We start from the raw sequence: 14,065 nt of genomic DNA, 5'->3' as shown, positions 1-14,065 counted from the left end.
CCAATCAAAAAATCCGCCCTGACTTGTTTGGTAACACCATCATGACCTGAGTTTCAACTAAAAATATTTAATTTAGTGTTCCTGGAATAGTTGGATGTTCATTCCCAGAAAATATAACATGAAAAAAATTATGTCGGAGGATATCTCAAAAAATCTCAACCTTGATACCAATCTTTGATGTCACAGCAGGATGTCGTTCTTTTTCTCAAGGAAGTTAACATCTCTATCTTATAATCATAAAACCAAAGGTTGATTGGTAAATTTACCATTCAGATTAATGTAACTTAATATCCATATTTTCATTCAAATCTTTTATTTGATCGCAAATATTTCACGGTTTGATCAATATTTTGGATGAAGTACGTTGCGTTTCCGTTTAGGCTTTGAGGGTTGTGTTGTTGGATCCCTTCTACAATGCAAAGATGCGCAAACTTCAAACCTTTAAATTTATCCATGTTTGGTAACTAATTAATCCATTTAATTCCAGTAATGGATTATCTAGTGTTTAGCAATTAAGATGTGGTAGGTACTAAGATCTTCTTTGAAAATTTAATCCCAGCTATTATGGTACGTCTTTCAAGTGAGTGGCGGAACATTAAAAAAGGAGGAACATTTTCTTTTGATGCGGGTTCCGATACCCCAGGTGAAAAAGTGCGATCAAATGTCCGTCTGCCGGACGATTTAACGCGCCAGATGCGCCAAAATTCAAATTATTCTGGCTGATATTACCTTCCAAATAAATTCACTTTTGTCCGAAGCACAAACGAAACCGATTTATCTGTCGAACGCTTTTTGAGTTGTTCGCAAAAAAAGAGTTCTCAAACGGCCTAGTGAAAAACAAAGGCAATAAGAAAGGTGTCTACAACTATAAACAACCGAAACAACATTCGAAACTAAAAGTTACCAATTCATTTCAATCATAATTAACCCAGAATTCACTTGCAAATAAAAAACGTTCCAAAAATAAGCGTTTTTCTAAATCTGATTCAAAAGCAGAAAATCTTGTCAAAAATCTCTGAAAATGAATCCGACGGATAGGCTTATTTCATCATCATCATCTCCCAATACTTCTTCATCGTCATCTTCAAACGAAGAAATCAACAGCTCAGGCATGAAATTTTTTTTAAAAATTAAAAAGATTTTTTTTTTTGAGAAAAACTAAGAAAAGAAGGAGCCAAAATTTATGCGTCTATATAAGGTATAATTCATATTTTTTTCAAAATCCCAAAAGCCGTTTTTCTCAAAACAAAAGTTCTTCGAAAGTCTGATGGTGGTTGCATATAGAAAAACCAATATTCTAAAAAACTGATCAAATTTAGAATTTGTCGCTTCAAAAGTATAGAAACAGCAGGCTGTTAAAAATGAAATGAGAAGTCAGGTTGGAGTTTAATGGAATTTAATTAAATTCAAATAAGAAATCAAATCTTAAGTTCTTTTATTCAATTGAAAATCCACAAAGTTTTTTGGAAAATATTTGAAAATAAAACAAACAGACCACAAATAACATTAACGCGGTGTAATTTACTAAAAAAGACGTTTATTTCAGGAGGAAGTGTTGCCAGCAACAACGACCCCGCCGTCTCAACTGAAAACCAGAAGAGTGGGGGAGTGAGAAAAAAGAACTACAAGCGACAGCAGGACAAGCCCCCCTATTCCTACCAGGCACTGATCATAGCCGCCATCCATTCCTCCTCCTCCTCCCCCCACCAGATGACTCTGCGACAGATATTTGGGTTCCTGGAGAAGTCGTTCAGCTTCTTTCGGGGGGAGTATAGGGGCTGGCGTGATTCGATAAGACACAATTTAACTTCTAGTAGTGTGTTCGAAAAGGTAAGTGCAAAATTTTTACTTCATATTAAACTGGCAATTCTCTTAGTTTAGTAATGCTATGTCTACTTTTATTCAGCAGATTGATGTAAAATAAAATTTTGATTTATTTATGTGATTTGGCAATTTTTGTAGTTGAAAATTCTGATCTTGAGTGTAAAAAAAAATATATTTTAAAATATTGTCAGGCACAATAATCATGTAAAATAGATGTTTCGCTGAAATTAAGAGCCTTTGTTATTTCTTGGCTGATTACAAAAAGAAATAGAGCCAGTTATAATGATGTGATGTGATGTTTCAGGTGTTGAAAGATCCCTCCAAGCCAACCAAGAAGTCAAACTTTTGGAGAGTCAAACTCGAACTTGTCACCACTATAGTACACAGAGATGTAGCAGCAATTCAGGAACTTCTGCGACTGAAAAACATCAACGGAAACAGAGCCGACAGTTCAAAGGTAGACGGGTACAGGGCAGAAATTGACGAGAAGGAAAATTTCGCTGTAACTGGAGAATGCAATGTGAAAAGAAAATGCAGTCGGAAAAGTACCGGATTCTTGATGGATTCCATTTTGAAGACTCCTTTCCAAAAACAAGAGGTCTTTTGTTCAACTTTTTAAAAACTATTGTGCTAATAGAAATTTGTTAAGCAAGTCATCTTTTGCAAAGTTCTCAGAAACCTCAATATTTATATTAGAAAAATTAGATTTTCGATGGAAAGCTTCAATAATCTTATTTCTAATGAATATTTTAGAATGTTGAAGCAGTGAAGTCAGAAGTCACAACAAGCACGCCAATTGGGAACCAGTTAGATTTCACCAGTGAACAATTCTGGGAACCACGATTGGAAACCAACTACTCAGATGGTTCCCGAATCCCACAGACCGGAAACTTCTTCGGTGATTTTCATTGGCTCAACCCTCAAACATGCAGTTATGAGTACCAGCAATTGCATGGAGAAAGATACACGTTACCCGCACCCGTTCAACTTTCGCCCTTGCAGCCGAAAGTATTTCAGCCTTCAATGCAATTTTTCAACCCTGATGAATATCTTAGGCTTATGGACCATCAGAAAAACCCTTCGGCTTATGGACCACCAAATGCCGCTTTCAGTATGCAACCATACCCGCAGAGTAGCTATAATCCTATGAGCTGCCTGCAAAGTCTAACGAACTTCTATAACTAACAATCACAGAGAAATTTCTGAAACTCTTCATGTTTAGTTGGTTTAATGTTTAGTTATTTCCTGAATTATCATTAATTTTTGAGTATTTATAGTTTTATATTTTTCTAATAAAATTCAATTATGACATTCTTTTGCGTAAAAAGACATCTTTGGGTTTAAAGCAAACTGATTCCTAGAAGAAGCACGTTTTTCAGTTTTGCTAATCGACCACAGAATATTTTTCAATTTTTTTGTTGCCAACCATACTTAGGTTTTTTTCTGAACAAAACAGTTCAAATAATTTTCTAACGAAGCTTGTGGAGCAGTTTTGATGAAAAACCTGCTTAGCTTTCAGTTGCCAATACCCAATTTTTGTTAATGCAAAGCTCGTATATAAACGTTTGGATGGTTATTTTAGCTCGCATGAAAGACAAGAAAATCAAAACGCTTTTTCAAAAATGGATTACAAATGGAAGTAAACTGTCAAATGGTCAAACCAAGCTGACTAAAGCGACCTATGTAACACAAAGAGCGGGTCTAACTTGCAATAAAAAAGTAGTTCATTGAGTTTGATGGGCATTTTTTCCTCACAAATACCCAGAATAACCACTTTTACATGCGAGCTGCTATCCTCCTAATTGAGAAGCGATTAGTTCAGTGATTCTTTTTTTCCCCGCGCGAAATCAGGTACCACAAAAAATCATCATAAAGGGTTGAGTAATATATCATTACAATTTTGGTCGTGATTCAATCGAAGCAATTAACTTTCCAAAAATTTTCCCCAGTGCTGAAAAAAAGGACCAGTTTTAGTCTACTTTTAGCCTTTGGAGCAAGTAAAGCAACAGAGTTCTTATAAAAAAAAATTGTCTGAGTAACTTTTTTCTTTTTTTTCTTTTCTATTGAATTTAAAAAATTGTCAATTATGCCTAAATTGCAATCTAAAAATTTTGAATAGATTTTTTTTGACAGCCCGCACAAAAAATGACAACAAAATGAAACAAAAACACGAAAAAAAAGTTGTTTTTAAGTATTTTATGAATGTGGCGCGAACATTCTGTGTCACTTGCACAGCCAAGACAACAAAGACAGCATTAGAAAGCAACCGAAATTGAGCCACGAAAGCAAAAAGTTATCTTTAGCATTACTTTTTAGATTATGATTTCAATAATGACTATGATTATTGTTATGACTAGGAGTATTATGAGTATAGAGAAAGAATCTTATAAAAATTATGAGTATAGAGATTGTTGCCATACTTTGATTATAAAAAATATTAATAATTTGGTTCCAATCACTAAAACTGGGGAAAAGTTTTGTCTCGGGTTTGCGTTGTTTTCATTTAAGTCTTTCCCTTCAAACGCAGGACCACAAACAATCATCGGAAAAAGTCGAGTGATAAATCATATAACAGCCCATGGTTGGAACGACTTTGAATCATGAGTGTTTAGAAAAATCAGTTTGAATATCTAAGCCACGACTAATTATTTTTATTTTAGTAAAAATAGTTTTTATAATTTTTTTCAACGCACTCATGGAAATGAAAACTTGAAGCATTTTCGAGCATTTTTATAGTTTTCTATTCATGTTTCAACAAAAAAAGGTTTTCAAATCTGCATCTTTCTTTCAGGTCAGCTCATAACAGCACGCAAAACCGACATACATTGAAAATAATATGAAGATACTAATAATAAATTGAAAGCTTTTACACAAAGTCAGGCTTTCTCAGATTGATTATAAAAAGCCAGGAAATCCGACCAAAAACGTTTTCGGATCAATTCAGAGAAACATCCTCCTCTGCGTTCAAGAACAAAGTTGTCTTATAGATTGAGCCACTGAATAGCTGCGTGCAAGGTTTTTAAAGTTTATATTCCCCTTGCATTTAGATCAATCGCCGTTTTTTGTAACACTAACAACGAATCACTTCAATTTGTTTTTCCCCAAATTTCAAAAACGGTAGATTGCATTTCACAATTTTTACAATGGTTGAATTGTGGTTAAAATTTTTAAATAAACTTGAAATGCTAAGTTTTATCGGAAATCAATTTTAAAAGTGTGTAGTTTTTTGCTTTTCTCATGAAAATCATGATGAAATTAGTTTTGGTTCCTGCGCATCACAGAGGAGCTATCGGTTGGCGATAACAGGGCTGTCGAAAGATAATCTAATAGTATTATCTCTCCATAGTTCAAAATGTGTTATTTTGCTGAGTAAACCAAGGCCGATTTTTTGCGTCTATATCTTTCATGAGGTACCATTATTTTATCCGAAATTGGCCTAGATGTGGTAGATTGAAGTTGAGGTCAAGTGAGAGCTCTTTCTCACACATTGTGATTGCAAATTTAACCCTATAACTTTTTTTAATAACATTTCCATTTCAATTTTATAACAAGCTTACTACTAGCGCCTTTGTCTTATAACAAGAATTAATCGCTTGAAAAAATGAACAACCCACATTTTGCTAAAAATAACTTATCTAAATGAAATTATGCAAAATTTTATGTTTATGTCTCCAAAAAAGTGAAACAAAAAATGTTGGGCATAGTTTAATTACTGTCAAGATAGAAAAAATTGATAGTCACCCACTCAAAAATTTCAACAAGCAGAATTTTCTGGGCACAACTAAAAGTACTTCAAATTTTTTTTCAAATATCAATTCTGCCAAAAAAGTAGTTTTACTTGTTTCCAAATACTGTTGGAAACAAGCTTTATAATTCGAAACAAGCACTATACTGTTCGAAACAAGCATTATATTGTTTTCCTTTATTTGAGTGCGACTATTAAAGTAGCTGAAATTTAGCAGCTTTATTATTCAATTGCTGAGCAAGTAGCACAAGAATGCTCCAGCAATATTCATAAAACAGTCTTTTTTCAGATTGTTCAGCAAAATCAGAGAACTATATGAACGCGTAGAATATAAGTGACTCAGCCATAATTGACAACGGTTCTAGTCAAAAAAATAAAACCCAACAAAAAATTTTAAGACAAACTTTTACAAAAAATTTCTGACTTTTTGTCTGTGTAAAAAATGAAAAACACTTTTTTTTTTGCAAAGAAAACGATATATGAAGTTTTCGAAATTAATTTTCCTGCATTAAATTAAAGTTAATTTTTTTACTACTTGAAAAAATTGTTTTTCATCAATTTTTTAGTGAAAAATTTTGAGCAAGCATGCGAGCGAGGAGGTCTTACACTCGCTCGAAATTAGATGAAAACTCAACCTCATTTGAATCACGACTGTAAGAGTATTAATCAGGGGCGGATTTAGGGGGTTGGGTGGGGTGGCGCTTGCCTTTTCCTTTTCCTTTTCAAGGATTCGACCCCCTGCTGAACAATGCCCCCCTTTGGTACTTTTTAATAAATCCATTTTTGGCCAACCTACCCTACATTTTTTTCTAGAGACGCCTTCGAAGCCAATATATACTAATTTTGAGGAGAGCGCGCGCCAAAAAAAAGCAATTTTTTGTCAAAGTTTTCCATAAAGTGCCCAAGAACGGCTTTTTTACCTTGTTTTTTTCAAGTTTTTTTTGGCCAAAACAGGGTCTTTTTACTGCTTTAGGAGAACTCGGAAAATCAATTTGATCAACCTAAAATTTATTGGTCCCTGGTATTGTATTAATATTTTGATCTTTTTTTGTTAGCCAAAACCATATTTAACGCTGTGTTACTTTATCTGAGTGCAAAAATCAATATTTTTTAATGCTATTGGTTTTAAATCAATATTAAACAGCAGTGAAAACTTAAAGAGCCCTTTAAATTTTCCTAATATATGTTTTTATCTTAAGCTTCAGTTTTATCTTAAGCGAAATTTGGAACAATTGGCGGGCCTTAATAATCACAATTCAGAAATTTCTCTGAGTAGGAGTTTTTCTTCACCCACGCTAATTGTCAATGAGAAACTGGAAGTGTTGTTTCCAAGGTTTTTTCCAATTTTTCCAGACTCAATTTTCAAAACAAATTCAACTTCATAAAAAATGATTGCAGGTGAAGTCTCATTTTGAGGCCAGGGCATTATTTCCCACGTGTAAAAAAGTCATCCGTCAAAAAATGCCAGTTAAAAAGAATATTTGTCTAAGAAATTCCACTCCACAACGATCACAAATCCATCACTTCTGAATTAGCTGGTCTCAAATCGTTTTGAAATAATTCTTTGTTTTAGATTTTCACGCTGTCTATTTATGCACCGCCGAGGCTTATAAAATATTCAATTTTAAAAAAAAAAGGTGCAGGTTAACGATACCAAACTAACAATGGTTCTCACCTCCGGAAAAATTCTGCGACTGAAATAATATTAATTTACTGTAGTTCAAATAGTCTTGTTATTTAGAAGCTGGCCGCGCTTAATCATGGGAATCAGGGGCGGATCTAAGACTTTCTCGGGGGATCTTCTCGTAAATTTGCCGATCTTTCTTTAAGTCAAGCAAATTAAGTCAAACAAATTGATTTTCCGAGCTCTCCTCATTCACTTTTTTGTAAATATAGGCCAAAAACCGTTTTTCGACGCGCGTCAGTCACTCCTAAAACTTAGAAAATATGTTGGCTTTTAAAAAAAATTTCAGCTGTCAGCGTAAACAGAATCTCCTCAAACAGTAGCAAAGAGGAGAAATTTTCGTCTGTGGGTCGGATCCATGGGATGAAAGGGGGAGCGTCTGCCGCATCGCAACCCCCCCCCTTTTTCCCGTTAATTTCTCTGCTGATCGGAATTAACATCGCACATTAGTTGGTTCAATTTTCACATTCCACAAAAATGTCGAAAAAAGATAAGAGTTTTTTTCTTGACTTTGGAGCTAGGCCATTTCGGAGAAAACTGCGAATTGGTTCATCCGATCATTGTTAGTGATTAGGATAACTTTTGCGATGAATTTTTTTATTACGTGCCGACAAAATCATTTTGGTTTTTTATTGCGTGTCGAAAACATCGTAACAAATTTCATGTCAAAAACTGTTATTTCAATAAGCTAAGACGGTTGAAAGAATAACCATCTTTTCTACGTTACGTAAATATTTACAAAAATTGGACGAAAACTGATTCAAATCCTTTTATGTTATTTTATCTAGAATTTAATTCCTGAAGGGGAAAAAAGGAAACGAATGCTGTGAAATTCAACGGTTATATCTTCTAAAAATAATTTTAACATTTTTTTTTGCTTTCCTTAAAAGATAGCGAACCGATATCTAAAAAGCTCTGTTAAAAAGAAGATAGCGACAGACTAGCCACTACAAAATGCGATCAAAAATCCATTCTGACAAAAATTTAAACCTACACCTACAAGTCATACAGAAACAAAAGATCTCAAAAAGACAAATTGATGGCACTCCACTAGGTTATTTCAACACTTATTCTCCTGGCTTTCGAAGAATCTGACGGAATGATTGTACGGGTGGTTTTTTCTTGACAAATTTCGATTTTTTAACTATCTGTTTTTGGTAATAGATAGGAAACATCTGAGATATCAATGTCTTCAGCTCATAATTAGAAAAAAATTTCTACCTACGACCATTTTTTGAACCATTTATGGGGGTTGGAAATTTGCTATTTTAGATTTATTCATGCGCGATATATTTCGTACTATAACGGTGAAAAACTTCGGCTCAGAAATCATTCATAATTGAAAACTGTTGTCTTGATTGTTATGTTAATCAAAACTCGATCACTTTTTTTGTGGCGTGTGAGGTGATGATTTTCTAAAACAGATTTTCTAAAAAAAGATTCTTCTTTTGTGAAAAATTTCAAAGTCCTTTTGAATTAAAAACAAGACTGTACGCATATTAGGGCAGAGAAAGCCCGGAATGCGCCAAATACTCCATTGTCGATTATGAGTTTTTAAGATTAAAAGGAAGTGTTCCACAAATAAAAAAAAAACTGAAACAGGAAAATTCGTATTTATCCCCCGCTGTTTCAGAATTAGAATTCATCACAAAATGAGTCTGTTCCAGCTAATTGATTCCAATTTTGCGTTTTTAAACGACAAATGCGTCACTTTTATCTTAAATTTCAGTTAAAATTTCATCTGAAGTTTTCTTGCTCTAAAAACGGAAATTGAACGGAAATTTCGCTTTGATGCGAGCAGTTTTTTTGTGTTTCATTTGGTGACCAACAATTAGAAATTAGCCTTAAGAGGCCAAACTGCGCACTGGATAGGCTCACGGTTTTGTGCCTGTATGTTCCTGGATTCCAAAAACAATTTTAAACCTGATAAAAGTTTGTCGGAACGATCAAAGAAAAAGAAAGAAAAAAGAAGAACAAAGGAAGCGTCCTTGTTGCGGAATCCGCTTAAAATTCACAAAATATACAGTTTGGTCTCGTAATGAGTGCTTTTATATGCTTTTTATAGCCATTACTTGTCCAGAACTCCTAACATCATCTGCGCGCACCGAATGGGACTTTAAAACTGAAAGTTATCATCTTGTTAATTTAGATAAAAAACGGCAAAATTCTGGTTAGTTTTATTGCAGATAAGAGTCATAGCAGACGGCTGTAATTCAATTGGGATAATTAACGCGCAACTTATTTCGTTAAAGTAAAGCATAAGCGGTGATTTATTTCCTTCCACACTGAACTAACGTATTTATCAATTATCACATATTAAATATGTCACTTTGTACGTAAAATAGCTTCTGGGGATGAAGTTGAGGAAGAGATTTTTTGTTTCAAAAATTAGTTTTCTCGGAGCACTTTCACGTAATTTTAACGATAAGCGAACGCAAAAGTTTTTCAACTTCCGTTTTTCAGAGCAAGTAGCTTTTGTTGAATAAAAATGGACCTTCAGATAAAATTTGAACTGGATTTTCAGAAAAAAATGACGCATTTTTTGTCTAATAACGCAGAAACTAATTCAATTAGCTGGACCAAATTCATCTTTTGATGAGTTCCAAAATTTTTGAGCTCAGGCATCAGCATTTTTCTGAGTTGAATTTTTTTTCTTCAAAACTGTTATTTAATAAATACCAGTTTTTCTGCACAGAAACTGCCCGATCACAAGTATCATTACTCTTTGTAACAGTGTGAACAAAACTGAAAAAAGCAAATTAGGTTGATGGAATGGTCTTTAGGATATTATTCTGATTCAAACTCACTGTATCACCTTTAACAATTGTGCTAGCAGTGGAGCGACAAAACACAATTGCTTACCAGAATAACAATTACTCTATTTTTAAAACCGCATAAGTCACATCTTTTATTTAGGTGCATAGTTCTATTGTATTATATCCTTTATGGCCTTTGACGAAAAAACAGATGCATCAAAACCTCGACTTTGACAAACAAATTCCTGCAATATTTTGCGCTCGTTTTGAAAAAAAAACCATTTCATTTCGTGTCTGAAAGATTGCAGTGGATGATGTACCATTTCATTGATTTTTTCATCGAACGAGTTTAAAGTTTCCAATTAGCCGCTTTTCTCACATCGTTTTATGTTCTCCAAAAAAAACATACTCCCTTGTATTTAAATCTCAAAACAAAACATTTTACACGCGCTTATTTGTTCAAAAACTCTGGGTTGCTGGAAGTATGCCCAATTGATCAATTTTTGATAATTATTGCGAATCATGACTCCAGTTTTCATAACTGACGCGTTTTTAGACACAAAAGTAACCTATTTTCGTTGGAGGGTTGATTTTTTTTAAAGTAAGAAGATTTCGATTGTTTTTTGAAATCTTCTATCAATTTTTTTTAGCTAAAATTTTTTTAAATACCTTACAAGGCAGTCAAAAAAAAATGTCGCCCTGATTTGAGCAGTCTAGTTTGATTGCTTGCGTTTTGAGTTGTTTTAAACATTCTGTCGAGTGATTGATATCATATTGTCTGTCTCTGATAACAATTACTGCTCACTCCTCATTTAAAACAAGAATAGCCGGCTGCTGTGCAAATAGCCCAAAAAGTTCCAACCATAGTATTAGAAAATTCTGTTTTTTTTTTTTCAAATTTTTAGGTGTCATTGTTTTCTGTGTAAAAATCATAAAACTGAAATAACTGAACAAAAGACATAAATTAGGCATACTCGACAGTCATAAGCAAAATTTTCCTAACATTTTTGCAACAAAAAAAAGCCAATTTTTTCCCTAATTTTTTTGCAAAAATTTTTTGAATTTTGGAAATTTATGATTCCCGAAATGCTGCTAAAAATTCCAAGAAAAAGTTTGCTCGAACAAGTTAAGTTTTCACGGCTTAATTTAAGCTTAAGCAAGGTATTGTAATCCTGCACTCTGAACTAATAAGCTTGAAATTTGAACAAAAATCTGAGAAAACTGAGAAAAATGTTTCAGAGTTTTTAAATGTCGTTCAAATTACGACTCGAAGGGCTTCATTATGATATATTTGATCGAAACGAAAAAATGTTTAGAAAATTAGAAGCTTCTATCTTTCAGCTCTGATCATCTTCTTCATAACGCCTTTCTCCGGAATATTATATCTCCCCATAAAAGTAAAATCCAAGTGCAGGGCGTTTGTACCAGGCTGGGTGGCTATGATTGAAAAGACCCTTCAGTTCATAATCACCTTCGCTGTGCCTATTCATTGATTCACGTGTTTGTCTATTGGAGCAAGTTCAAGTTTAAAAGAAAAAGTAGTTTTAATCAGATGCAAACTTTTGACTACCGAAATAAATTCTCTTCAGGCTTGGCAATTCATTTTATATATAGCTGGAGGCAGTCATTTATACCTGAACAACTGAAGGTTTATTCAAACGGATTTAATCTCCCAGACGAAGAAATTCAATTTACCCAGAAAAAGAGTGGAAAATTCAATCGATGTATACAGATATATTTTTGACAAAGTTAGAAATAACACCTTCATCCGATATGGACGCACTCAAAATAAACACTGCGTGGTATCATCACACCCTAAAAATTGCGTATAAGTCTTCGTTTTTTTTTCAAATTGTACGTTTTTTGAACCGCATTTCCAGCCTAAGAACATTTCTAAAAAAATTTTAATAACAAAGCAGAAAAAAGAGCTTTTGTAATATCGCCACATGATCAAAGGGATGAGCTGCTGCGGTTAATCACTTGGCTTCCGTCTTGTTCGTCCGTCTCAGCACAAAGCGCGCCACAGTCTTTTGAAAATTCCCATATGTGTCTCAAATCTGCATCCGCTTAGTTCGAAACCCTTATTCGATTTACTAACCTTTCAGTCACAAAATGTATCCACTTAGAGTGGCCATAAAATATCTCATTCACATTCTCCTAATGTCAAAATAGATGCATTTTATAGCTAAAAACTTGCCTTTTACTTACAATTTGAGCTGAATGCGTCATTAATTAAGACGTGAATGCAAACAAATTTAATGTCTCTGCTATGGACTTCATTTATAACATCTTCTGATAGTTATAACAAAAAGTGACGTCAAAATGTGACTAGCGACCACGTCTAGTTTTTGAAGCCTGGGGACAGTTTGAAATATTAAGTATATGGAGTGAATGCGTAATCCGGAGTTACTTCACAATAGTATTACCTGCTATTCATTCTAATTTGAACCGTCGCCCCGCCCCTTACATTCCATTCAGTCCCGCCCATAGACCCGGACGGACATCCCCGACTAACATCCCTAATTCATCTTCCTCTTATTCTCCTAATTACGCATTTCTTCCTTTGTTCGCTCTTCTCGAGCTGAAATAGTTCATAAAAAATTGATCAAACTCCAATTACTTGCATGCTGTTTTATTCTACCTTGTCTTGAAAGTGCCCGCAAGGGCTTCACGGTCTTCTCTTCTGGAAAGATTTCGAAGACTTCAAAAATTTTCGAAGAGTTTCAAAAATTTTCAAAAATTACCTTATTTTGGCAAATTTTCTATAGAGATGACATTTTTGTCCAAAATTTTAAACTGTTACTATAGTTTTGAGTTGAGTCATCATTAGTATTTTGATCAGAATATCTCTCACAGTTAATGAATTTTGACTGCAACTTTGTCTCTCGAAGCCGTTTTTTGTCTAAATGGTACAAAGTTTCCTGCAATGGTCAAACTTTGAATAGTAAAGCGATACAAATCGCACTCAAGTTATCGAAGAGCAGTTAAATTTAAGCCTAAAACCAACACGGAGTAATTTCTCAAAAACCATTTCAGAAGAACATCTTCAAATTTATCCTGAATTAAATGCCCTTCATTTGGGAACCACATCCTTTGAAACTCTCAATAAGCTTTTTCAAAACAGCACTTAAATCAATACAATTAGAACCCTTTCCGTTCTCAAAATAGCTGTGCTTCAATTTGTGTTATATTTTGAGCCCCATTCTTTTTTCACATTAAACCATTCACAGTACAAAAACGTACATTTTTTATCAGTCTGATTTTAAAAAGTTAATTGTTTCGAGTTTTGAAAGGTTTCAACACCCTCACCACCCAAAGTTTATTATTCTACGACATCCATTTTTAGCCGACTGACCCTAAAGTTTCGGCCGACCGACAGCCAATACATACTACAGTGGTGATATAATTTATTCGAACAAAACGAACGAAATTCAAAATTTCAAACGCGTTTTTCTCAAACTTGGACGGACCAAATTAGACCAAAAATGAAAAAAAAATAGTTGCTTAGAATTTATCAGAATAAATATAGGGCAATTTTTTTTGCAAAATTCGGGATACTCCTTTTACCCCAAAAACAGATCAGTTTTGCTTTTTTTATATAATCAAATTTAACGCAAAAGCTACCTAGCCAATTACGGAGAAAGTTATATTAAAGTTAGTTTCATACAAGACAAGCCCAATAAAGTATAAAAAGGGTATAAAACCCAAAACATTGTAGAAAATTTGTTTTTCGTTTGATAGACAAAATGTCATTTTTAACAAACAAAACGCTTCTTTTGTTTGAAAAATTTAAAAAGATTTTCACAAAGATTTTCGAAGATTATATCTTTCGTAAACTTTGTTGCGCTGCGTAAGAGCTTCATTTTGATATAGTTTGGCGGTATTTGACTCGGTAGTTTTAGCGTAACTTTTGATTGACAGAAAGTTCAAAAATAATCCATTTTGGGGTATAATTTTGGGCCCGAATCTTGCATAACAAATTCCATTATTTTATTATTATTTTTAAAATTTTAGGCAAGATTTGGTTTCTTCATTTTCGCCTGATGTCAATCCCAT

General features: G+C 33.7%; 1 protein-coding gene across 1 annotated transcript; it reads left to right on the top strand.

Moving 5' to 3' along the window:
* The first annotated feature begins 1,021 nt into the window (after positions 1–1,021).
* LOC134840703 (forkhead box C1-A-like) lies at positions 1,022–3,009 on the top strand. The gene is made up of 4 exons (XM_063856691.1): positions 1,022–1,109; positions 1,547–1,830; positions 2,129–2,326; positions 2,578–3,009. Exons 1-4 carry the CDS (start codon positions 1,022–1,024, stop codon positions 3,007–3,009), a joined length of 1,002 nt encoding a protein of 333 aa, XP_063712761.1.
* The last annotated feature ends 11,056 nt before the right edge of the window (positions 3,010–14,065 follow it).

This window comes from Symsagittifera roscoffensis, chromosome 1 (assembly GCF_963678635.1).
Source record: "Symsagittifera roscoffensis chromosome 1, txSymRosc1.1, whole genome shotgun sequence".
NCBI lineage: Eukaryota > Metazoa > Xenacoelomorpha > Acoela > Convolutidae > Symsagittifera > Symsagittifera roscoffensis.
Note: the sequence above shows the minus strand (reverse complement) of the source record. Positions and strands in the feature narration are given on the sequence as shown.

What these genes read in the sequence shown, in the direction of transcription:
- LOC134840703 (XM_063856691.1), top strand. Translation starts at nt 1,022, where the DNA reads ATGAATCCGACGGATAGGCTTATTTCATCATCATCATCTCCCAATACT. An exon ending in CGAAGAAATCAACAGCTCAG is followed by an intron (nt 1,110 to 1,546) that starts GCATGAAATTTT and finishes CGTTTATTTCAG; the next exon opens with GAGGAAGTGTTGCCAGCAAC. An exon ending in CTAGTAGTGTGTTCGAAAAG is followed by an intron (nt 1,831 to 2,128) that starts GTAAGTGCAAAA and finishes GTGATGTTTCAG; the next exon opens with GTGTTGAAAGATCCCTCCAA.